General features: G+C 44.3%; 1 protein-coding gene across 3 annotated transcripts; it reads right to left on the reverse strand.

Annotated features, from left to right (window-relative positions):
• Nucleotides 1-41: 41 nt before the first annotated feature.
• rc3h2 (ring finger and CCCH-type domains 2) lies at nt 42-24,010 on the reverse strand. Of its 3 annotated transcripts, none has more exons than XM_013137012.4 (19): nt 23,803-24,010; nt 18,835-19,157; nt 18,439-18,556; nt 16,976-17,209; nt 15,741-15,916; nt 11,440-11,640; nt 11,120-11,252; nt 10,595-10,713; nt 10,190-10,302; nt 9,707-9,997; nt 7,631-7,851; nt 7,078-7,475; nt 6,727-6,864; nt 6,004-6,162; nt 5,426-5,642; nt 4,498-4,582; nt 3,542-3,740; nt 3,238-3,362; nt 42-2,937 (listed from the first exon to the last, which is right to left on the reverse strand). In XM_013137012.4, the coding sequence occupies exons 2-19, from the start codon at nt 19,063-19,065 to the stop codon at nt 2,817-2,819; spliced, it is 3,279 nt and encodes a 1,092-aa protein (XP_012992466.3). In that variant the 5' UTR covers nt 19,066-19,157; nt 23,803-24,010; the 3' UTR covers nt 42-2,816. The 3 variants fall into 3 exon arrangements, with proteins under 3 accessions (XP_012992466.3, XP_012992464.3, XP_012992465.3); XM_013137010.4 differs by having other exon boundaries at nt 9,707-10,003; XM_013137011.4 differs by lacking the exon at nt 23,803-24,010 and adding an exon at nt 21,442-21,852 and having other exon boundaries at nt 9,707-10,003.
• Between the last annotated feature and the right edge of the window lie 1,167 nt (nt 24,011-25,177).

The raw sequence follows: 25,177 nt of genomic DNA on the forward strand, positions 1-25,177 counted from the left end.
CTGTCTGTCTGCCTGCCTATCTGTCTGTCTGTCTGTCTGTCTGTCTGTCTGTCTGTCTGTCTGTCTGTCTGTCTGTCTGTCTGTCCGTCCGTCTGTCTGCCTGTCTATCGATCAATCTGTCTGTCTGTCTGTCTGTCTATCTACATAACTCCAAATACTGTTCTATGGTACCCAACCCCTTCCCCACCAGGATTATAATACAAATTGTAATTGAATCAAAACATAAAGAAGACAAACATTATAGCAAAATTATGAATCCCTCCTTAAACACTTATGTGGTGAAAAGATACGTTAAATAAGACTATTCATGTAAATATTAGCTCTCTTCACTCATAAAATTCAGCGCGAACAATGCAATCAGATCAGTAGCTTAGCAACAGAACTCCTCCCTGAGGGCTGTCGAGACTGGGTTGTCAATAGCTTCTATAGCCACGAAGTCATGAACCCACCCAATTTTCAATGTGTCTACTTCTAATTGTCTTTTAACCTAACCTTTACCATGCTGTTGACCTCATGCCTAGCCCTAACCGTAAGGTTTCCAATTTTATTTGCAGTGGACACGCTTCCTCCTCACATTTTGTTTACAGTTGGAATTACAGGAAGACAGGTGACAAGGAGACATAGTGATGAAGGTTAGAGAATCCGGATGTACAGGTGGGAGGTGCAGGTGTGCATGGATCTGGGGTGTTACCACTGGGCCACCACTCACCACGGGTTTACCGTTTTGACTTGATGGCTATAGACATTTGAGAGAGCAGCCTTGAAACAAAACACTGGCCTTCAACTTGACCAAGTCCTAACCTTTAATGGACTCCCCATCCTCTGCATTGTCTGCTTTAGGATTGTTTGAGCCCCCTCAACCAAAATGATTTACTGTGCACAATATAGCACTAGGAAAACCTCTTTACTCCGAGTCATTAAGCAAGAACAAGGATAGAAAAATAATAAGTTAGGTAAGCAATTAATGCATAAGAGCTGACCATTGATGGTCAGTGTCAGATAGGGAATATACTGTATGATTGTATAGGGCCATCCTTAAGGGTTAAGTTGAACTGGTCAAGTTGTCTCTCTAGGCCCATCCGCCTCCATTCAGTCCATAAAAAAATAAGCCCTATTATAAATAGGAGAGTTTTCCTAAGTGCTAGAAGTTAACACATAGCATCACCCGAATCTCTTCACCCCCACAGGCAGGAGAAGACAGCTAACAGAACGCTCAGTGCACAAAACTGCAGTAAAATAACACTGACCATTGTGGGCCAATGTATGACCATCAATAGCGATCATGAAACTAAGATGGACCATACTGGTTTGACAGTTGACCAGCAGGAAAAACCCTGCTCAAACCACGAACATAGAGACAAAAAAAACTGGAGAATTGGTTTCATTTCTTAAAAAAAAAAATGAAAACCACAACAACAAAAAAGAGATCCTGATACAAAATATTTTGACAAACAACTTCACAGAAGTTAGCAATGCTTCAAAGAAAACTAAAATGAAACACATTTGTAAAAAAGTCAGAAGAGAAACAAAACAAAGAGTGAAGGATCACAAGACTTATCTGGTGTTTTGCTGACCCTCTGTTAAAGTAAACAGTGCTTCTGAATTGTCGATAACAGCTTTATGTTGACAACAGCTTCTTCTAAATGACTAACTGTGCAAAAGCAATATGTTTATTTAAGAAATAAGTCATTAGTTTGATGCACAGATCCGAAAAGAGCTGAAACAACCAGCGAAACATTGTCAGTATATCTGCACAGATAAATGCCAGTAGGACGTACCATTTCATATACCGCAGATCAATACGACTCAATCATCAAATGCAGTTGCAGAGACTATAGCTACAAATGACGGTGCAAAAACCACTGAATATTAAAATAGGATTGTTGATAGACACAACGTCTTGATATTTGTCGCACGTCTTGATATCTGTTCATGGATTTACCCCATTGCTAAGCCTAAATACTAGGGTATATTTTACAAACATCTAAAAAAGAAAGGCCACATTGTGCATGCTTGGGTGTGCGATGACATCGTTATGTAGCTGATCTAACGTCTCATACCTCATCTGTGAAATGCTTGAGACCAGCGATGACACTGCACACTGGACAAGATGGCAAATCGTTGGGAGTAATGTTGAAAGGCTGCTACAGTGTTCACGTTTTAACCTCTTTTACGACCTGCAAGACGGTTCAATTAGCAGTATCCGATTCATCCCACGGGATTTTCAGCATGCAACTATCATTCCTATGACTACAGAATCCAGATACATAGTATTGTACCTTGGTTGTTATCAGCTCAATGTCAACAGATGCTGATAGCCTTCGCCCCCAACAGCACTGAGCACCTTCGTTATCTTGTAAACATTGTAGAACAAACAGGAGACTATTGGCTGCCGTCAGAAGCGTTTTAAACACCGTAATCACCTTCCTGTCGGACAGCGGAGAGCGATCAGCGCACACAGCAGATTTATGATCAAAACCCAGAGCACACAAAAAAACCAGGGGACATTTTATTTCGAAAGGCCCTGCCAAGGTGACGAAAGAGGAAATACGATGGAGGCTATTGGCGTGTGCACGTGTGTGTGTGTGTGTGTGTTTAAACCAAAAGTCTCTCTTTGTCAGAATGGAAACGACACTACATGTGCCCTGTGTCCTGACTGGTGAAATTCGGAGGGTGAGACCTGAACCATGGCTGGTGAGGCCTTGTACAACCCTACGGTTTTAGGGGTGATGGCAGGTTTAGAAGCTGTGCAGCGCTTGGGTCAAGAACCCTAATCAGGACCCCAGGGGGCGTGGCGGCGGGGTGTCCCTGCCCTCTCAGCTTCCGTTGAGCAGCATCTCAGGACCCGTATCCCCCAGTCTGGCAGGCCCGGCCCTCATCATCAATTTCCCCACACTGAGGCCTCCCGAGACAAGACCTCCAGGGGAAAGAGACTTCCTGGAACACCAATATAGAGAATGCACTCCTATCAGTAAACAAGGAATAGAACAGAACTCTTTTTTTTAGTCCTTGTCAGAAACAGAGGAGCTGTAGTTAGGGAACGGTTTATTCTTTAATGCTGAGTTTTTCCCACAATTATGTGACCAAGTAATGATTTTGCTAGCCCTCCCCCCAAAAACATTCTGGGTTAAATACATTTAATTAAACTAATGTTCTTGAAGTAAAGGAGGTATCAAATAGATATAAAGTTGTTGAAAGACATCTTCTAGAGAGAGGTAAGCTGTCGATCCAGCTCACCTAAAGGCCATCTTCTTCATAAGGTGAGCCTCCATCTTATCTGCTGACAGCTTGTCTGTCTGGCTCCTCTGGGGTTCGCTGCAAGGAGGTGTGAGCAGGTGAGGGTCCCTTAGCTCAAGGGACTCCTAAAACATGCAAAGCAGAAGTCAGTAAGCAACGTGACAGCCCAACGAAGATGATATTAGCCGAGCCTGTGCTGCACTCTGATACCACACTGCAATCCCTTAAGAGGACAGAGAAACGATCAGTCGTCATATAAATCACCCAACCACCCAGAAAAAGGACTGGCAGAGCAGAGACACACCTCAGACTGTTGACTGCTGTCCTGCATGTCAGTGTCCTCCATGTCCAGCACAGACAGCTCCAGCTCAATGTCTCTGTCCGGCTCGCTCTCCGTGGCATCCCTGACGTATTCCGCCTGCAGAAGGTCCACAGCGCCGGCCTTCTCTCCTCCGCTGAAGGACCGCCGACGAGCGGCTAGCTCGCACACGCCCAACTGGTCGCTGTGTGACAGAGAAATGGCGGGAATTTGAAACCACCAATTGTACGGGCTGTTTTAGCTAAGACATGCACCATAAAGCAAATGCACTGTAATAGTCATGCATACTGTCAGACAGAAAACAAGTTAATAGCTAGTGTGGTGACAGCAAATAGAGACTTGTTGAGTGCAGAGGACGCAATTCCATGCTCCAATCGAAGATCTGAAGACTCTGAGGGGCTTTATTCTAGAGAACAGAACGTGAGCAGGCAGCAAACTGTGAGCCGCTCTATTTTTAGTCAGAGGAGAGATTAAACAACCCGAGTGCAGCACAATAAGCGGAGGAGAAGATGAGGAGAGAGAAGAGGATGGAAAACAACACCTCCTACACAGTCATGAGGAGCAAGCGAACGCTCAGCTCTGAACATGCAGGAAGCCCTCGAAGTAAAATCAACAGGGAAACAACATGAAAGAAAACAGGACCATGCCTCTGTTCAGAGTGAATAGAGACAGGGAAACATGAGCTTGGTTTTCACGGGTATGACAACATATTTTCGTTTAACTGTTGTAATTGCATTGCTGAGTAGTTCATAACAGCAATAAGGAACTTGTGTTTTTTCTTGTTGGCACATGGCTAATTTACCACAGCTTGTACCAGTATCCAGGAATGCTGTGTTATGCCCGGACACAGCCCTTAGTCGTAGTATATTGGCCATATGCCACATCTGCTCATGCCTTATTGCTTAAGTGCAGTGCAGCATCGTATAGAATTTATTCAGTACCTTTCTAGGAAACTAGAATGGCTGGAAGAGTCGGACCCACGGGAGCTCCACCTGTAGTCACTGTGGCCGATGTGAGGACTGTAATCTGGAATTCAAATGACCACAGAGTTTGAAAACGACCTTACATCTCTCTTTAAACATGAACTGAGCATCTGAGCAAATTATGCAATGCTTTATTTCTGAGTTAAACCAGATATAGCAACCTTTAATTACCAGTGTATTGCCATTCTTTTCAAACCTACGCTGAAGTGAATAGATAGGAGTGTTGTCTGAAGTGAACCAAGCTCCACTGAGCCTGCAGAGAGACTGGAACTAGTCAGGGCCTGAGATGAAAGACAGCTTTCATTCATATTCAAACTTTAATCCTTCCACATTTTAAGAGGATTCTGCTGGGTGCTAGCTTAGAATACATCCACAGCTAACTATCAACATTCATGGAGAAACAAAATAACTAGGTGTTACAAATTATTTGTGGAATATTTCCCTTTTTTTTCCTTTATACCTACTGCTGCCATTGCACCTCTGCTATGGTTCCAGAAAATTTGATTGATAACATTTACATATGTTTCAGGTTTTACCAAAGTTCTCCCACATCCCATATGATTCATTTGCAATTATAGCCTTGCTTCAATGCAACAAATCCACAGCATGAGTGTTTCAAACACCATACTGCACGCTCAACCAGGATGTTTTTTCATGCACATACGTGCTGAAGGACAATTCATTACTCGACCAACAACCACATATATGTGCTTGCATGTGCTCGAGCGCAAAGTGGCTAACCAGCACAACATCCACCCATCAGTCCCAGACGCTGTAGATCCAATTTGCATTCGCTGGCACAGTAGGTATGTTGCGACCAGTACAGGACAAGATAATTAAATAATGGGTAACCTTTGAACTTGTGCCTCCTCTGTCTTCTTCTTACCTCTGAAGTTGATTGCTGTTGTGCTGTTGCTTCCCTGGCAGGCTGTGGCCTGGACCGGGTCGGTGGTATGGTACCCTGTACGGGAAGCACGAGAGATGGCTCCCCATTTAGAGATGATGGGACCCTCTCCAAACGGTATGATGGGGTCCTCATCTTTCAACCGACGGTAGGGCTCAAAAGTGTGTAACCACCGCTTCCTTTCACTGCTGTCTACTTCCTGAAAAAGACCACATTTCACACAGTATAGGTGTTTGGAATGAATCACCAATGTATGGCAGTCACCACTTAGTCATATAAACAATATATTCGGTATATTATAATAATGGCGATAATAATGTTTTTATGTAACTTCATTATGAAGTTAGTCTCAAAGACGCTTTCAAAATAAGATTGTCAGTGTCATGTCTTCTGCAGCTCACAGGGAATCATGCTTTTACATTCACCAAGACAATATCAGCTGCCATTAAGAACCCTCTAGAGGGCACACAATGAATTGTCTTTCCCAATACACACCGGAATCCACTTTGTGGTGGTTCTAGGGGTGTGAGCGTTTTTGGCGTGTGTGGTTCTATACTTACTGAGTGTTCAGAGCAGGAGTGAGTCGCCAGGTCGTGGTGCTCCGGTTCAAAGGGGCTGATGCAGGTACTCATGTTACCACAGGACCAGGGAGAGTAGTGGACCAGACTCTCCTCGCCGCGGTACTTACAGTTCATACACTGCCCTCCACCGCTGTCATGCTGATTGAGAGGGCCGAAACGAGAGAGGGATAGATGGGGGTGGGGGGGGGGGCAATGGAAACGAGAGAGGGATAGATGGGGTGGGGGGGGGGGCAATGGAAACGAGAGAGGGATAGATGGGGTGGGGGGGGGCAATGGAAACGAGAGAGGGATAGATGGGGTGGGGGGGGGGCAATGGAAATGAGAGAGGGTTGGGAAAGAAGGCAGAGAAGGAGAGACAGTCACAAAATGAAGTGAACGACGGATAACGTATTGGACGGAGCGATACGGCGTCCTCGTTTTGCTCCCTCTCGGATGACTAACAAACACACACCGCGACAGACTACCTGCAGTGCTATGGTGGATTTATCTCAGTTGCCCAGCAACAGCAACAATTCCACTCTAAACTAGCTCTGTATTCGATAAAGGTTTTGGACCAAAATCAACACACGTTAAAAAAACATGGACTCGATTAGCATTTGCTTAAGTCCTTGATTTCATGAGGCAAACTTATGGGTGAAGAGTATTTCTATGTCTCTTTCTCTCTCCCTGTTTCTCTTCATCTCTTGTTCTATGCCTACGTACCTCTGCACCAAAGTCTACGGTGAAGACGGGGGAGGACTGTGAAGGCCTGTTCACGTTGCCGTGGTGATGGTGGGCCCACTGCTCCTGCTTCCGCCTGAACAGCTCCTCGTATCCAAGAGGAACACGCCCGTAAGAGTCCTAGAGAAAGACAGAGAAAGGCAGAGAGAGAAATGGGGTCAGGGTTGTGTGAGTGCTCACCCGACAATAATGGGTGCCCTTGAGAATGTGAGGGAACGGAAGATGAACCCGAGGCTTAGTCGTAGGAGGAAGATGGCTGTGAGAAGGAGTTAAGCCGCGCGACAGGCAGGAGAAAGGAAGCGTGTGTGCGGAGGAGGTGGCCGCGCCCCGTACCCTGTGGAGCGCCGCTCTGTGCTCCCCCACGGAGTAGTACGCGCTGTCCAGGGAGGCGTATCTCTCCCTGACGGGAGGCTGGTACACGGAGGAGTGGAGCACCTCTGGAGGAAGGGAGTTGCTCCTGGCGTCCTCGCGGTGGTACAGCTGGGGCCTCCACATGCGGCGGCTGTCGTACAGGGGGGCGTAGCCGCCGTGGCCCGGAGCCAGGGGCCCGTACTGGGGGGCTGGGAGGGGGCCGTAGGGAGAGGGACCACCACGCTCCCGCGGCGGGGGGAACGACGGGTGCTGCTCAGAGTAGGGCTGGGCCATGGAGGGAGGCAGGGAGGACTCCGGGACGTGGCTTGAGCGCAGGAAACGTGCCGCGCAGGGTTTGTGGTGATGCATGTAGTAGTTGCCTGAAGGAACAGGGAGGGAAAACGCTTTGTGTATTTTCGGAAGCCCGGTTCCGGTTCTAATGAACAATACTGGTGGGTGATGCTCGAGGAAAGCGTTAGCAAACACCAGGCCGGACTGAAAAAGTAACCGGAGACAATGGAGTGTTTGTACTCACTGGCTGTCTGGTAGGGCGGTGCGTCGTAGGGAGGACGCTGGTCCTGGTAGAACTGCTCAGTGGACTGAGCCTGGTGGGGAGGGTTCTGGTGGGGGGATCCTCTCGGTAGGAAGTGGCCCTGCTTGGGATTACCACAGCCGGCTTCAAGTCTAGACCCCGGACCATGGGGAGACGAAGCTGAGGAGTGATTGACAGGTGTCTTCGGAGGAGAAATGGTCCTTCTGTTAGACAGAGGAAGGACAACAGGATAGGAGGAAGGACAACAGGATAGGAGGAAGGACAACAGGATAGGAGGAAGGACAACAGGATAGGAGGAAGGACAACAGGATAGGAGGAAGGACAACAGGATAGGAGGAAGGACAACAGGATAGGAGGAAGGACAACAGGATAGGAGGAAGGACAACAGGATAGGAGGAAGGACAACAGGATAGGAGGAAGGACAACAGGATAGGAGGAAGGACAACAGGATAGGAGGAAGGACAACAGGATAGGAGGAAGGACAAGAGAGGCAGAGAGAGGGAGGGAGGGTAGAAGTATATCAGACTACAGATTGACAGCAATCTGGACAACGGATTAAAGGCTGCTTAAAACCCACTCACTTACGGCTTAGAAGCTCAACACTCATTTAGTCATGATTCATTTGAATGAATTAGAACATTGCAGTGCAGCGATGTGAAAGTAGCTGAAACCACAGTCAACAGGAATCTGGCGCTAATTCTACTGTAACACCAGTCAACAGGGGAATCTGGGGCTAATTCTACTGTAACACCAGTCAACAGGGGAATCTGGCTGTAATTCTACTGTAACACCAGTCAACAGGAATCTGGCTCTAATTGTACTGTAACACCAGTCAACAGGAATCTGGCTCTAATTGTACTGTAACACCAGTCAACAGGAATCTGGCTCTAATTGTACTGTAACACCAGTCAACAGGGAATCTGGGCTCTAATTGTACTGTAACACCAGTCAACAGGGGAATCTGGGGCTAATTCTACTGTAACACCAGTCAACAGGGGAATCTGGCTCTAATTCTACTGTAACACCAGTCAACAGGGGAATCTGGCTGTAATTCTACTGTAACACCAGTCAACAGGGGAATCTGGCTCTAATTGTACTGTAACACCAGTCAACAGGGGAATCTGGCTCTAATTCTACTGTAACACCAGTCAACAGGGGAATCTGGCTGTAATTCTACTGTAACACCAGTCAACAGGGGAATCTGGCTCTAATTGTACTGTAACACCAGTAAACAGGGGAATCTGGCGCTAATTCTACTGTAACACCAGTCAACAGGGGAATCTGGCTCTAATTCTACTGTAACACCAGTCAACAGGGGAATCTGGCTGTAATTGTACTGTAACACCAGTCAACAGGGGAATCTGGCTCTAATTCTACTGTAACACCAGTCAACAGGGGAATCTGGGGCTAATTCTACTGTAACACCAGTCAACAGGGGAATCTGGGGCTAATTCTACTGTAACACCAGTCAACAGGGGAATCTGGCTCTAATTGTACTGTAACACCAGTCAACAGGGGAATCTGGCTCTAATTCTACTGTAACACCAGTCAATAGGGGAATCTGGCTGTAATTCTACTGTAACACCAGTCAACAGGGGAATCTGGCTCTAATTCTACTGTAACACCAGTCAACAGGGGAATCTGGCTGTAATTGTACTGTAACACCAGTCAACAGGGGAATCTGGCTGTAATTGTACTGTAACACCAGTCAACAGGGGAATCTGGCTCTAATTGTACTGTAACACCAGTCAACAGGGGAATCTGGCTGTAATTGTACTGTAACACCAGTCAACAGGGGAATCTGGCTGTAATTCTACTGTAACACCAGTCAACAGGGGAATCTGGCTGTAATTGTACTGTAACACCAGTCAACAGGGGAATCTGGCTGTATTTGTACTGTAACACCAGTCAACAGGGGAATCTGGCTCTAATTGTACTGTAACACCAGTCAACAGGGGAATCTGGCTGTAATTGTACTGTAACACCAGTCAACAGGGGAATCTGGCTCTAATTGTACTGTAACACCAGTGGAGCTCGAGTATTTTCGCAGTCTCTTACTGTTCCATGGAACCAGACGAGGAGCGTCCCGAACCCGGGGGTCCGTTGACTCCGTTAGGAGCACACCTCTCCCTCTTCATCTCCTCCATCATGTCCCCGCCCCTGGGGATGAGCTGAGGGTGCGCGGCCCCTTCAGTCAGTGACCCCGACCTGCCCTCGTCTAAGCCCTTCAGCCCGCCAGCGCAAGCCTCCTCTCCCGAGTCGACCCCCGCGGCACTCAGCCCGCCGCCCGAACCTGCCTGGGCCAGGGCGAAGGGCCGGCACAAGCCACCTATCTTCTTGTTTCGCATTCTGTACCTTGAAAAGAGGGGGGTGGAGCAATAGAGAGACAGAATGAAAGAGAGAGTGAAAGAGAACAGGAAAAAAGGGGGAGGAAGAGAGACAGAGAGAGAGAGACAAAAAAAGGCAGTGTTGTTCGTTTGAACGTTTGTTCACAGGAAGAAACAAACCGAGGTATGCAAATGATTAGGGTGGCGATCTCACTTCTCCAGCTCGTCCTGTGTGTGAGCGAAGGTGCAGTTGGATCCCCGGGGACAGCCGCCCTGCTGCCGGAGATCTCGGCACATGCTGGTCTTATATTTACTGTTGGGCTGCGGCTGTACAGACAGAACAGACACTGTGTTACCGACAACAGTAAACCCCAGGGCTAGATCAAAGGGGACGTTTGTGTCATTGTCGGGTGTTTTCATTTCAGATGCTGTTTGGCCTAGTTTCTGATAATCCTGCAGCAAACAGAAACTAAACTATTATTTTGTGTTAGTATCTGTGTTATTACGGTAAAAAGGGGTGTGTCTGTGTGTGTATATGTGTGTGTGCATGCGTGTGTGGGGTGTGTATATACTTGTGTGTGTGTGTGCATGTGTGTGCGCCGGTGATCCACTCCAGTACCTGTGGGGTCTCGTGGCTCTTCTTGCTGAAGTTCTGTATGAACTCCACCAGACCGTGAACCACCACCTTCACAGCCAGCATCACGCTCTCCAGCTCCCCCCACGATGGGGACGCAGCATCTAACGCAGAACGGGACACGCAGTTCAAACACAGTCCCCATCAAAATGTTTCTTAAAGACAGAACGTAGTGTCTGCAGCATAACCCGCAGAACCCCTCCGCCCCCCGAAACGCATAAAACAGATACACTTTACGTACACACCTGTCTCAGCCTTGTCTATCCATCTCTTAACAAGTCTATGGAGTCACAGTGTCGTGTTCGCAGGCAGGTTTTCCACCCACTAAGTGAACATTTATGAATAATTCATTACCATAATTCTTCACGGATCTACACTTGTTTTCAGTCTAAACCTCAAGTGAGCTGCCCAAGGAAGTTTCTAGTACCTCCGGGCCCTGAGTTGAAAAGTGTGGTTTTATTTTTACAGTGTAAATGCCTTCTGGGTGTTGCTGATCTGTGCTCTAGCTACCTGGGTTGTGGTCAATGTTAGCCAGTAGCTCCAAGTGCGGTCTGAGGCTGTTCAGGTTTGCTGGATCTCCCGTTCTCTGTAGGACTATGGTCAGCTCTTGGACGCTTTTAGCAAAGGATTCTGGAGACTGGAGCTGGGCAAGCGACAACCAAGCCACAGGGGAGGGGTTGAATGATAACATTGGAAATCGATTAAATGTCATTTAAAAGGGACGTAATGGCCTTACGATGTCAGGTATGCTAGTAGCAACAGTAATAGGCTGTGATAGAGTGGTTTACAGGATGTTAGAATACATTGATCCTTACAGTAAGTGACTGTACCTTGTCGATGATCGACTGCATGTGCGATTTGTGAATGAGGTCTCCATAGAGTAGGGAGGACCACTGTTCAGGTGAGATACGGAGACCTGCCTCCATGGCGATGTGGACGATCTGGCCATCATGCTCACGGCGCAGCGCCTCATACGTCCGGAACTCCTCCTTCAGCTGCATCAGCGAAGAATCCTCATCGCGCTTTGTCACCTGGAGGTGAGGGAGGGGGAGGGTTGGGGGAGAAGTGAAACACCAGCCCAAAAGTCATTGCATCTCTCCGATGTAACTGGTGTTTCTTTGGGTTTTATTGCCCTGTGTCCTCAGACTCGAAACTCAAAACTCAGATCAGGTGTGAGAAACCGAGTTCCCCTCTCAGAATCTGCCCTATGAGTAATCATCACAGGACACCGGGCAGGTGCATAATGTTTAGTGAAGTGTGTGAGGAGAATGACTTGGTGAGGGTCTACACTGCTTGTGTGCTTGTAAATGTAGTAATGAAACTACTTTTTTAAGGAAATGAACTGCTGTATGTTAATACATTTTCTAGTGTTTGTGTGTATGTATCTCTTAGGACCTTTCAGCTACAACTGTCCACAGTCTATTTTTTTTTACCTCAGTCTCTCATCTCCAATGTCAACTGTTTGACTTTGACTCAGTGACTCAGCAACTGGGGCAAATATAGAAGAGCGTTGCACCCTGGGTATATGATTGTCATTCCTGCCCTTCCAACCAGGCTTACATGATGGATGACCAAAAGTATCTGAAACTGATTGTGAAGCTCAATAAAGGTCCATACATAACCCGTTTCCAAAAATGTTGGGACGCTGCGTAAAATATAAATAAAAACAGAATGCAAATCATTTTAATCCTATATTAAATAAACAATTGTACCAAGACAGCATATTAAATGTTGTAACTGACACATTTTATTGTTTCTTGAAAGATAGATGCCCACTTTGAATTTGTGCCAGCAACAAATTTCAAAAAAGTTGCAGATGCAACAAAAGACAAAAAAACAAAAAACTAAAACTAAACTAATTATGCCAATTGGCAACAGGTCAGTAACATGACTGGGTATTAAAAGATCATTCCAGAGAGGATGGGTCTGTCAGAAATTAGGATGGGCAAGGGTTCACCACTCTGTGAAAGACTGTGCGGGCAAATAGTGCAACAATTTTAGAATAACGTTTCTCATTGTAAAAATGCTAAGAGTTTGGGGATCTCATTATCTACGGTACAAAATATCATTAAAAAATTCATTAAATCTGCAAAAATCTGTATGGAATGGACAAGGCCAAAAACCAACACTGGATGGCTGTGGTCTTTGGGCCCTCAGACACGGTTCTTAAATTCTTTGAAACTGGCATCAAATTGTTGCTGGCATCAAATTGAAAATGGGGATGTATTAAAAAACATTTCTCAGTTTTAACATGGGATATGTTGTCTTTGAACTATTTTCAATGAAATATTGGAATAAAAGATTTGCACATCATTGCATTCTGTTCATTTGCATTTAACACAGCATCTCAACTTTTTTGGAAATGGGGTTGTAGATTATTTAAAGGGATAGTTATTTATCATATTTTTCTCAAAGTTCACTTACAAAGAGATATTCCAGAAGGCAATTTTTTTCAAACAATCCATTATTCAGCTTTGTCCCAGTCTGTAATTAGCTTTATTAGCATCATCCAAATTAATTAATGGAAACAGCAAAGCTGCATTGCACGCGGAAAACTACTCCAAAACACTTTCAGTAATCTGTTGCGGTAGCATCAAATTTTAAAACTGTACACTGACAAAACAGCTGGCGGAATTGTCTGAATTCAAACTGGCACTAGTGAACTATTTCCTATAGCCACCATATACAGCCTCTGTTCTTCGGCAGTGATGTCATCGAGGTGAGCGTGAACTTTAACCTCAACAAGCTATAGACCAATTTGGAGTGGACATCACTAAAGTTTGGTGGTGGCAAAAAACTGTGGGAACAAACGTAAGGAAACGGGCAAGATCCTTGGACTAAAGGAAAACAGTTTCTTGTTGTGCTGGTGGATGTCAGAATGCAAAAAAAGATGGCCTTCATTTTTATAGAATTCTGTTGTCAAAGCTAAATGCAGACGTCTACGGTTGCAAGCCTTTACACCGGCAGACTGGACTGATGAAGTCATCCGGAATGTCTCTGCAGTGTTCATTTCATACCAGGAAAGGTTTTGCCTACTGTTTATCACACACGTTAAAATAATAACGATAAATTAGTAACAGCAGCAACTACAAAGCTGGCATTCTCAGTAGGCTATTTCACAATGTTAAACACCATTGACCAACGTTAGCTAGCATGTAACGAACCAAATTGCAGACAGTTTAGCTTACTTCACTCAGTATTTATGTAAGCATTTAATGAATGAATGGGATATACGGTAATATAATATCTGTGATATAACATTTACTTAACAGAATAACTGAAGAAGGCGTCCAGATGATCCACATTCCTATATGTTGTAAAGAGGTTACTACCATTTTCTGACACCAGTTCGGCTCTGGCCACAAAATACGTCCATCACTGTTTACGAACACAAAAGGGGTCTATGTGATGACAGGTTGCTTCACCTAGCTTTTTAAAGTTGTTGCTAGTTTATACTTATTGCTATTATTGCTATATTTTTGCTTTATATATTTCTTAATACATAGATATCGTGTGCCACTTCACAAGAAATGTTATTGTTCAGGATGACGCAATGTTATTCCATGCATTTGATAAATAAACTTGGAAATTTGAACTTCTGGATTTCCTTTGTTTGTATCGATGTCGACTTCTGCCTGATCGTTTGCCTGCTCATGGATCTTGAGTTAATTCAATTCCATCCGCTCTGCAATTGGGACCATACCTCGGCCTCTTCCGAAGCGTATTGCGGCTGGGCAAGTGTTGCGGATAAACGTATTCACCACCGACCCCCTTTAGCTGCTGTACATGCTTCTATTCGGTCAATTCATCATTTGTGTATTATAGGTAAAACAAGTAAGGCTTTATCCCCCGAATAATTTTCTTCCTGCTCGTATTCAGAGTCAGACATAATATATATATTTTTTTCTAGTCAAAATAGTTTGACTGCCTGAGGTGAATATCAAAGACGAAATAGGTAACTTCCATTTTAGGTAGCGAATACTAACTTTTGTTTACTGTGTATACACTTACTCTTCCCGAACAAAGTACCCGTTTATTTGAAATGAGAATTATATTGCGAAAATTACAACTTTATTTTGAGGAATATAACATCGTCATAGTCTTTGAGTTAAACAACACCACTTGTCTTGGTTTGGAGGGTTTTAGAGTAGTTTTTCGCTTGCAATGCAGCTTTTCGATAGGGGTACAGTATGTACGGTTTCCAGTCATGAATTTGTATGATGCTAATAACGCCAATTACTGACTGGGACAAAGCTGAATAATGGATTGTTTTCAAAAATGACTATATGTGCCTGAAGGACAAACTTGGGGTAAGGGTCTGTTACCGAAATATGATTTTTGGATTGTGAGTAAGAAATGCTAATATTGGTACTGTACTTCATTGCTAGAAACCATTCTACTAATATTATATTTGTTGTACATCATGTTCAATGCATCTATTAGGACCTTTTTTCAGCTTCACAATCAATTTCTGATCATTTTAGACAATTTTGAAATTAGGTGAATTTGGATGTGCAAAAAAACTGTAACATCAGTGTCTGGACTTGAGTGGATTCTCTGCCACCAATGCTAAAACACTAACATTTGGAAACAGTGCCAAGTAAATTAACCAAAGAATAAATTCATAGTCTATAGTCTGCCTGACGGTTAAGTAACAAGTTACCGTTTTCAGAGGATCTAACAGAAGCAGTTTTCAGAGGATCTAAACAATCACTTTCAGTTGTACAATGTGGGAAATGTTTCCAAAATGGGCAATATAAAGCAAAAGATCCAAGTAGAATTTTTTTTTGAGACACTGAGGAACACCATCTGTGTGTAAGGTAAGCGTTATTCAGGCCTTTTTTCACAGCTAGGCCACATTGTGAGAGCCAGCAGCAGAAATGATGGACAGTGTCTCTTACATAAGTCTTACATTAATCATGAAGGGGTTTGGTGTTGCATATTGATAACTATAGCAGATTGGTAAGATAAAGGGATGATTTTATAGCTCTATGGTAAAAACAGATGACTAAGGTTTTTCTCTAACACAGCCTAATTAAAGCAACATTTGCACGCAAGTCAGTGGAGCATGTTATCGATGTCAATGAACAATCTGTGTGTGTGTGTGTGTGTGTAGATCTGTCTTACACACCTTAAAGCAGGAGGCCCTGTAAAGCAGCTGGACCACATGTCCTATGGAGGTCTTAGAGGCTTGTGGAAACCTAGCCTCCAGCTTCTGAACCACAAACAGGACCAGCACCTTCCTGGACAGAGCTGAGCCATCCTCCAGGGCCAGCAACACCAGCTTCAGAGCATCTTCCTGCATGGCTGCATCAGACAATGCAGACTATTGGCATTATTTATATACATATCATATATTATTATATATATACCACAAGTTGCAACATAAAACTGAAAAGTGTTTGAAACATGTCTTCCACTGCGTCTTCATTTGGTAACTTCAGTGAACTCAGTTGCGTCAAACGGACAATTGGAATGGCACTATCGCACCATTCACTCATGTTTGCCTACAGCCTGGGGAGACTGGATATCAAAAGTGAAAGTAATCTTCTGAGTTCCGGCAGTTAGGCTAAAATTAACCTCCACAGTATCAAACTAAATGCTAGGCTAGACACAAGGCTAACCCTAACACTTTCCCTAACCCTTACATTTATTCTAAACCACATCCTAACCTTGAACTTGGAAAGCATATTTTTTTTTATGTGATAGTTTGTTGATAGAATGTACATCCGTAGAGCATCTACAAATTGTAATCTCTATTATCCAAATAAAGTTTAACTAGAACAAGTTTTACAGTAACTGATAAATCGAAATGTCAAAGTCAACAGTCATACATAATATCTAATAAATCAACAGGAAGATCGGGTGAGATTACAACACCAAAGTCTATACTTTTGATCTATAATGCTTTTAATATGTTCAACCGGCAGTTCCACTGGTGTCCTCAGACTCGAAACTCAAAACTCAGATCAGGTGTGAGAAACCGAGTTCCCCTCTCAGAATCTGCCCTATGAGTAATCATCACAGGACACCATGAAGGTCAACAGCCCGCAGCAAATTTTATGGATAAAAGACAGTTCATCATGTGATTTCAGTGAAGCTCACTAGATAAGAGACTGGTTAAATTCCCAGTATGAAAAAGGTTGAAAATGTAACCATTAACTACTACAACAGGAACGAAACAAAGAGTGAAGGCAGAGTGAAGGAACCCAACATCTGTTAAAGTGAACACCGATTATACTGTATGTAGGTCTAACTTTAAGCTGCTCTGGATAACTACGATGGCCAAATGACTTGCAAATGGGATTGACAGGTGTGTATTTTCATGGTCATAAACATGCGTGGTACTGTCTCGTGAGAACTCACCAGGCCCCAGGAACTGGCATCCGCGTGCCCTGACGGCCGCCCAAAGGTTAGCAGAGAGCTGCTGTGGGTTCTGGTGCTGGAGGATGAGCTCGGTGACGGTGCGTTCCCCTAGCGACCTGCCTGCCCGCACCGCCCGTACTCGACCCTCCTCTTCCACCAGCTGACAGTTGACCAGCGTCACCAGCTTCCTCTGCATGGGTCGACTGAGCGCGCTCGGACTGAGGGTCACCACACCTGCATGGCGCGGAGAGACGAGTTCAAAGGTCGACTCCCTCGTGCACTATTTAACTAGCCTGGCTATTGAGCTGTTTTGCTGCCGGGCCAGCTCCTATTTGAAGCCCAAACAGAAGTGGAACGGTGCTAGTAAGTGCTACCACTGCGTGAGATCCCAACCAGACTCTATTATTGGTTACTGGTGGTCTAGAGTGATCTACATGTCTAAGCCACTTCCTCTGCTGCATATGTACTGTTGCAACATGGGTTTGTGTCCAGCCCACTGCTCTTACTGCAAAACAAACTCTCTCCTCCATCTTTCACCCCTTTTCTGTATCATAATCTGAAATACGTTTTTATAATGATGTTGAACTGTATTTCCGTATTCTTGAGAAGAAAATTGCGCTAGTTAGCCGGACAGAACGATAACAACAGTCTCTTAAAACCCTTTATAACAGCGAGCCTATCAAAGAGCAGGGTGGCCACCGTTCAGTGAGCCGAGTGAATTACACCCTATAAACAGACCACTTCAGCACAGCCGTCGGCTTTTAAAAGCACTGATGGGAGAGAAGTGACTAGGCTCAAGGTTTACTAGGCTAAAGGTTTACTGCCTGTCACACACTCAGCACTTTATTGGTCTTGAAAGAAGGATTACCCAGTTCCAAAAAAATCTTTGTTCAGTAATTATCTCCTGTTATCTGTTATAATTAAATATATTCATAATTGAATATGGTTATGAACAAGTAATAAAGTGGTAATATTCTTAGTTTCACAACTTTACATTTTGTCAATTAACCCTTCTTTGTCTCTTTTTTAATCTAATGATGTAGTCTAAGTCAGTGAGTCCTGTAGCAACTGGAACTTGTTTTGACACCTGAGTACAGTACTTCTACTGTGGCTTCAGGCTTTTTCTTTGGAGCCAAGTTTCGTATCAACTTACAGAGGGCACAGGTTTCCTGGTTGAAGCCTGTGTTCCGCTGCTTCTACTTGCCCTGACGCAAACATTCCCGGTGCATTAAACTCACACTCTGTGAATAACAGGAAATGCTGTCTTCCTCAAACCTAACCTAATAAACGTGCACGCTTACAAACACACAGAAACACAAATACACGCATACCCTGCTCTGACAACACAGTATCACCACAGCAAGGGAGACACTGTCACAAACAAGATAGCGCTTCCCTTGACAGCACACACACACACACTCACACAGGGAGGCGTTTTCTAACACAGCTCTGTGCTCCGGTACCTTTTCCTCCACTGATGGGTTTGAGATAGAGAGCCAGCTCCTCCACACACACCTTGCACACTTCATAATGCTCCACCTCCACGGCACAGCTCAGAGACACAGGGTGGGTCTCCACAACCTGACAACACACAGCAAACACATCACCAGACCAAGTAGCACAAGTAGAAGAAGTGAGAAGTAAGAAGAAGAAGTAAGAAGAAGAAGAGCAGCAGATTGTGGCTAGAGTGTCGGCCGGCAATGAAAACGTGTCAAAACATATCCAGATAGAAATGTATTTGCTGTGCTGCTGCAAGTTGCTCTGGATAACAGTCTGCCAAAATGACCAAAATGTACCGTAAATAAGAGAAAGACAATGAGAACAACGACGAGGACAGGAGCAAACAGTGCCGTACCCACCTGAGTTCCCACCAGCTGTAGCAGAGCGCAGTTGACAGGCAGCATGTCGATGTCAGTGTGGATGGGCGTCTGGTCGAAGGGGCAGGCCTTACGGTGCAGCTTGTGCAGGCAGGTCTTACAAACGGTGTGAGAGCAGCCCAGACTGATGGGCTTGTGGCAGTTGCCATCAAACTCATTGTAGCAGATGGGACAGGAGAGGAACTCGGTCCACTGGGCCGCCTGCACTGGCATTTTGCCACCCGTCCTGCCTGCTGTCACCTCTGGAGGGCGTTGTCTCGCTCAGGGGGATCGCATGCCGCTGCGCCCTGGCTTCTCACTGACAACTGGTGGAGAAGAAGGGGAAGCGGGTTAGAATGAATATCAGCAGCGGCACACTGGTCATCGCCATACACACCACTGACTGTCCATTGACTAAGGGAAACTGGACTATTTTAGTTTCTTTCTAAATACTGGACTAAAAGTATTTCCTCGCCTTCCATAAAAATAACAGTGCGAATTGCAGAGACTCAGTGTCTGTAGCTGTCATAGAACAGCATTGCTCTATATACTTGCCTTTTGACGGCTAAAGACAGTGAAGCTGTTTCACTATCAGAAGATAAAGAAAGTGATTTTTTGTCTGTCTTTCACTTTGTCTCACTCTCTATGCCTCTGCCTGCAACCACCCCTCTGCCCACAACCATCTGTCTGTAAGAAAGGTGGTTCACAAACTTGTGGGGCTACAGACAGACTAGTGGTTAGAGGAACCGAAAGATTGCTGATTCAATTCCGTGTTAAACTGTTTTTGTGCCCTTGACCAAGTCACTTGACTACTCCTTTGGGTTGCTCTGAACATCTGCCAAACTACAAAATGTAGTGTTAACTCCCTGGTCAAATAAATCAGCTTTAATTCAATAAGTTAACATAATCTAAGAGAACACCAAAGAACTGGGATATAAACCCCGTTTGTCACATTCCCATAACCCAACCTGGTCTCAGAAGGATTACGCAGACTATTTTACGTACATTTTAGCCAGGGGATTTCGTAAGATATATTATGTTCAGTAAAATAACTTTAGAGTCGGAAAGGAGAAAAAAAAAAGACAAATATTATTTGAACCAGCAACCTTCTGCGTCCTAGACAGGTGCACTTCCCACTGCTCCAGTGAGGAACCTGTAACCAGTAAAGGCGAGTGGCGGTGTCACAACATAAACATATTTGAAGTGATTTTATTTGTAATCCTAACCTAAATCATAACCATAACCCCAGTGCTGTGATACCTAACCGTAACCCAAACCCAAACCTCAACCCCAGTGCTGTGATGCCTAACGTTAACCTAACTTTAACGATAAAATGCTTTTATAACGTATTCTAGCGACCTTGGTGTTGATGTTACTCATCCTAAATCTACATATCCAGTGTGGGGCAATTGGTAGGGTGACTACTTTCATCCAAATGTCGTGGGTTTGAAACACAGGTCAAACATTTTGTAAAAAATGCATCATTATTTATACGTTTTCATAGCGTTCATAAATATCATATGTTTCTCTGGTGTTCGTAAGATATGTTACGTTTTAATAATTTCTTTATGTATGATACGTTCTGTTGGCACACTGTAATGTAAACTAACGTACGTAACGTCACATATCATAGGAAATCGGGTACCATGGATTTTCTTAAAATAGTCTACGTAGTGTCCTGAGACCACGTTACATAACCGCACCCTTTCTGCCTTTCCTTTGGCTTCAGACCCCGAATGTGCCCTCATGGTTAAATCAGTCATATTGTTATGCTAATTAAGGAGTGAAAGATTTGCACAGGCCTTTTCTCCTCCATGTTTCTTTTTATTTCTGTCTTTCATCTTCCTTTCTTACTAATAGCGAAACCCATGATAGTAACGCAACCGGCAAATAGAGAAAAGCATGCTCGTGCAGGTAGGCTATCAGTCAGATGGATCAGGATTCCGCCATTTATAATGTCTACTTCTATATAGTTTCCACCAACTGTATAAATTCCCAAACTCTAAGTCGATACAAAAACTACGTCGCTGCTAAATGACAAAAATGTTGGTTAGGTTTTTAAATGTAAAGAGTAGCCTGGAATATTTTTTATTTGAACACAAATCCTTCCCTACCCGCCCGTTTCATAATTTTGTACCCCGCCCCCCCCCCCCTCAACTAATAAACATCACCCCTCATTGGATGGCGTTGGATACCAGGCAATCCTGTTCGAAGAATGCCCTGCAGTTCGCAATCAATCATCATTCTGTGGGAGTGTGTGTGTGTGTGTGTGTGTGTGTGTGTGTGTGTGTGTGAGGGAGAGACAGAGATAATGGAGCCAAGCGTGCGTGCTTGGCTCCATCATATGCCTAGAAATTCCAGAATGTAAGAAAAACAGTAACTAACTTAACTGAAAAATCTTAAACGTTACATTCATTTCATTTTACGCGTGCCCAAAATCTCCTAAAATAGAATTTATTTGATCAAGACATTCAAATCTCTGAGACGAAAGAACCAGATGGACAGTGTTTCCTGTGTCCTCGCATCGGTCGCTTTAACGTGCACCAATTGAATCAAGTGTACACGTTTTAATTATGGATTTAACTATTTGTTTTAAGTTAGATTACGCACCATCCAAGTGGCCCCGAGCTTTCCATGTCCATATTGCATCTCCCGCGTGGACAGCTCCGTGCTGATCTAGCGTATACCACTTCCGCGAATCCGCTGATTATATTAACGCCTCAAGATTAATGCAACAGTTGAGCAGATTCACTGTCTCGCGGACTAAACCGAAAATGCACGTGACAATACGTGTAAGGGCTATCCGAGGAAAGTTCGATGTGTTGCCTGGGCGGTCAGTGCCAATTGAACTAGTCGTTTCTGCGTCACATTGAAACCACCTGTTCCCGACTGTAAACTGCAGCGACATCCTGTTGTTCGGGATGCCCCCAGATAGGTTTACCCCTCCTACAGTGTCATACAATCCAGATTAATAGTAGACCGGGAAATGGCTTAGTTAGTGCAACATCTTGTGACAACACGATGTGGGTGAAAAAACAGGAAATCTGCCTTCCCTCAAGCCCCACCCACACATACAACACACAGAAAAACATGGTCTGCCAGAAGAAGATACAATGAAACACTTCTGGTTCTATACATTTGGTCCCTCACATTTGTCTCACATAAGCCCTAGCTGGCCCTTTTGCAGTCCCACATGTTCCTCAAAACAGCAAGTGCTGCAGAATCCAGAGGACTGCCTGGCATTCTAAATTTGATGGACAGGCCCTCATGTTAGCCAGCCCGTTGTCCCCCACCCCCCACTGCTCTACCCCCCTCTACCCGGGCATGGACAGAACCTGAACCCTTGGAATGCTAGTAGCAGGCAGTAAAGATGTGTGTGACTTTAAAGTTGCCCCTGACTGACTGGTCCTTAGGATTTCATTAGCCCCAACACTTGGAACAACTTGTTCTAGACTTTAGGTTAGCTTGTTGCCAACTAGTAGGGCTGTTGGTAGGGAGGGACAAGACCTTTTCTGTGTTTGTGATAGAGTGACAATGTTTGAATGTGTGTGTGTGTGTGTGTGTTGCACTTGTATGTAATAACAACAGCTGGGCTTGTCATCTCTGGTGTCTGTCCTTATAGGCCAGACACCAGAGCAATTTGCCCATCACTCTGACACCACCGGGCCCTCAGAGTACAGTGCAGCACAGTTCAACCAGTCACAGATAACAAGGCTGAGATTTCATACTAACATTTCCATGGTGGGTAACGGAATATTGAGGATGGAAAATTGCGGGCAGAGGGGGCTTCAATAAAAATGAGTCAGTCACTTGTAGGTTTGAGTCATGAAATGGCCACAAATATATTCACTGAATTCACTCTCTACCCCTGAATAAGTACAGTGCAGTAGTTTGGTATTCTTCTGAATGATCTTTGGTCTAAACCCAGTCATAACTGAATGAATAAAATCAAGATCCTTTCCAAACTGCACAAGTGGATATTATCAGTGTGGAAAATATGAAGAGGTCATTTTTACAGCTTAGTGTGAGGGAGGGACTTCCAACTGTAAACCATATTTCATGCTTCATATATTACTTAAGGGCCACCCGAGAATACTCAAATGCAATCCGCTATTAACAACAGCAACTTTGTAATAGGAAGCCTAGTAATAACGGCCGTATTCATTCGGAATTCAGAAGCCTCCGTGCATTCATTCCGACCCAGAGGCTACGTTGGCGGTGGGTAGGTGGCACTGGCAGATATCACTAGTTAGAGATCATCTAACTCCGCAGGGAAGTAAGTGCCAGTTCTTTGAGCATTCATATTGTTACGCAACTTCATTGAACAGCCTCTTTGTGTAACGTTGTCTAATATTAACCCTTTATTTTACGTTGATGACTCAGTGAAAATTTGCCTAATTAAAAAATAGACTGAATACATTTGCAGTCTTGTCGACAATTCTAAGACAATTATTATTTGTAGGGATCCATCCATGAATGCATACATGTCAATTTCCACACATATTTAAATAGAACTACACTGAAAATTCGTCCATGACTCTTAAATTTGGCAACAAAATCCAATAACAAATTGTCTTCCTGCAGATAAGAAATGACAACAGTTGCCAACTACACTACAATAACTGCGGATAGACTCAAACACCAGGAGCGCGCCTAATGTCGTGACATTCTGCTGTATTTCCAATAGCTAGATAAAGATGCAATGGTGTATTTAGTATATTCATCATGCCAGTTAAGCATCCGTGATCAGATGCGGATGTTGACTTCATGATAACAAAAATTGACTGCACTTTCAATGCAGAGCTTATGTTAATTCCCTAAAATATAATTTTACAAATTAATAGCATTTCTGACATTATTTTACAACCACACATTCAGACATTGGCCTTTCAAAAGGTTTTAGCAGCATGCAACACTTGTAGAAATCATAATTGGCCAACGAGCTGAAAGTCGCGTATATCTGTCACTTACCTTACACAGTACAGGCGAACTACTATAATCATCTTTTTATCGTCAGAGAGAGCAAACGGAAAAATATATTCATCAGTTGCAATGGAACCGCAGCAATAAAACCAATAGACTCCGTATTGAATTGTGCGTCCGGTCGTTTCAGCACATTAAATAATTGCTATTTGCTCCAATTTCTCTATTCATTCCCTGCCTACGCGACATGTTCGCTCCCTCTCTCCGTTTGACAACTGAGGAGAACAGTCGTGTGTAGCCTATTGTATCACTCCGCTACCAATTTTTGAACTGCGTGCCGCGTGCATCCGCGTATTGATCAAAAGGACAGCGTTTCGACGTAAAACGAGCTGTACAAAATTTTACATGTTACATTTTTTATTCAAATCCTTGTTTCTAATGGTTGTGCGTATGTGGTACTATTTTCATGTTATGGGCAAGGATAAAGACGTAAAGGGGCAAAGCCGGAACAAGCCGCTTTTCGAGGCGTGGGCTGCATCGTTTTAAAGAGACAGGGGATGCGATAGAACCGTCAGACGCAATGCTCTGAGCGTGTTTTGGCCCTATAATCTCCATATAATGGCAACCCCACTATCGAATTGACCGTCTCAGAGTCTCTGCTTGCTTACGTTTTAATCTCATTTGTCTAATAGGACAATCTAATGCAAGGTAAGCCACTTAACAAAAAATGCAGAGTATCAAGAATGTTCTAGCATTAGCCTACGTAGTATACATCTGTTATTACCGAGTCATCGTAGCCTACCTATTACAACCTGATGAGCATCTTTCTCGTATGGGTTCTATGTTTTCGAACAGATTTTAGTAAGCTAATGATGCATAAATAGGAGAAACATGCTTTTGAGGATGGAGGGCGGGAAGTCCAATGCTCTTATCTCCTCCATTCCTCATTCATAATGGAAGGGTCTTAAACAGCCCATTACACACACATACATGCACCCACACAACTCTGTCTACCGTCACTCTGTGCCCCTCTCAGCGCTCCGAGGGGACCCTCAGGAGGAGAGAAGTGTTGGGTTGCACTGAGCTGAGTGTGCCTGACATTTTTGGAGCAAAGGGATAAAAGAGAGAGAGATGAGAGTGACTGGGAGAGAGCAAAAGAAGGGAATGGAGAAAGAAATAGAGAGAGTGAAAGAGAGAGCAAGGAAATCCTCTCAGACGTGCTGGAGAATCCACTCATACAGTATGCTCAGTGAGGCACACAGCTGCAGACAGGCAGTATACTGGGGAGCACAACAACCTCCTCCCTCTTTCTGTCTGTCTACCAACTTATCTATTTAATCTGTCTTTTATTCATGCAGAACACAGGCTACATACCAGCATACAAAAACACCCCCATATTACAGAGCGGTCGTTCACACATATG

The sequence above is a fragment of the Esox lucius genome, chromosome 14 (genome assembly GCF_011004845.1).
Source record: "Esox lucius isolate fEsoLuc1 chromosome 14, fEsoLuc1.pri, whole genome shotgun sequence".
Lineage (NCBI taxonomy): Eukaryota > Metazoa > Chordata > Actinopteri > Esociformes > Esocidae > Esox > Esox lucius.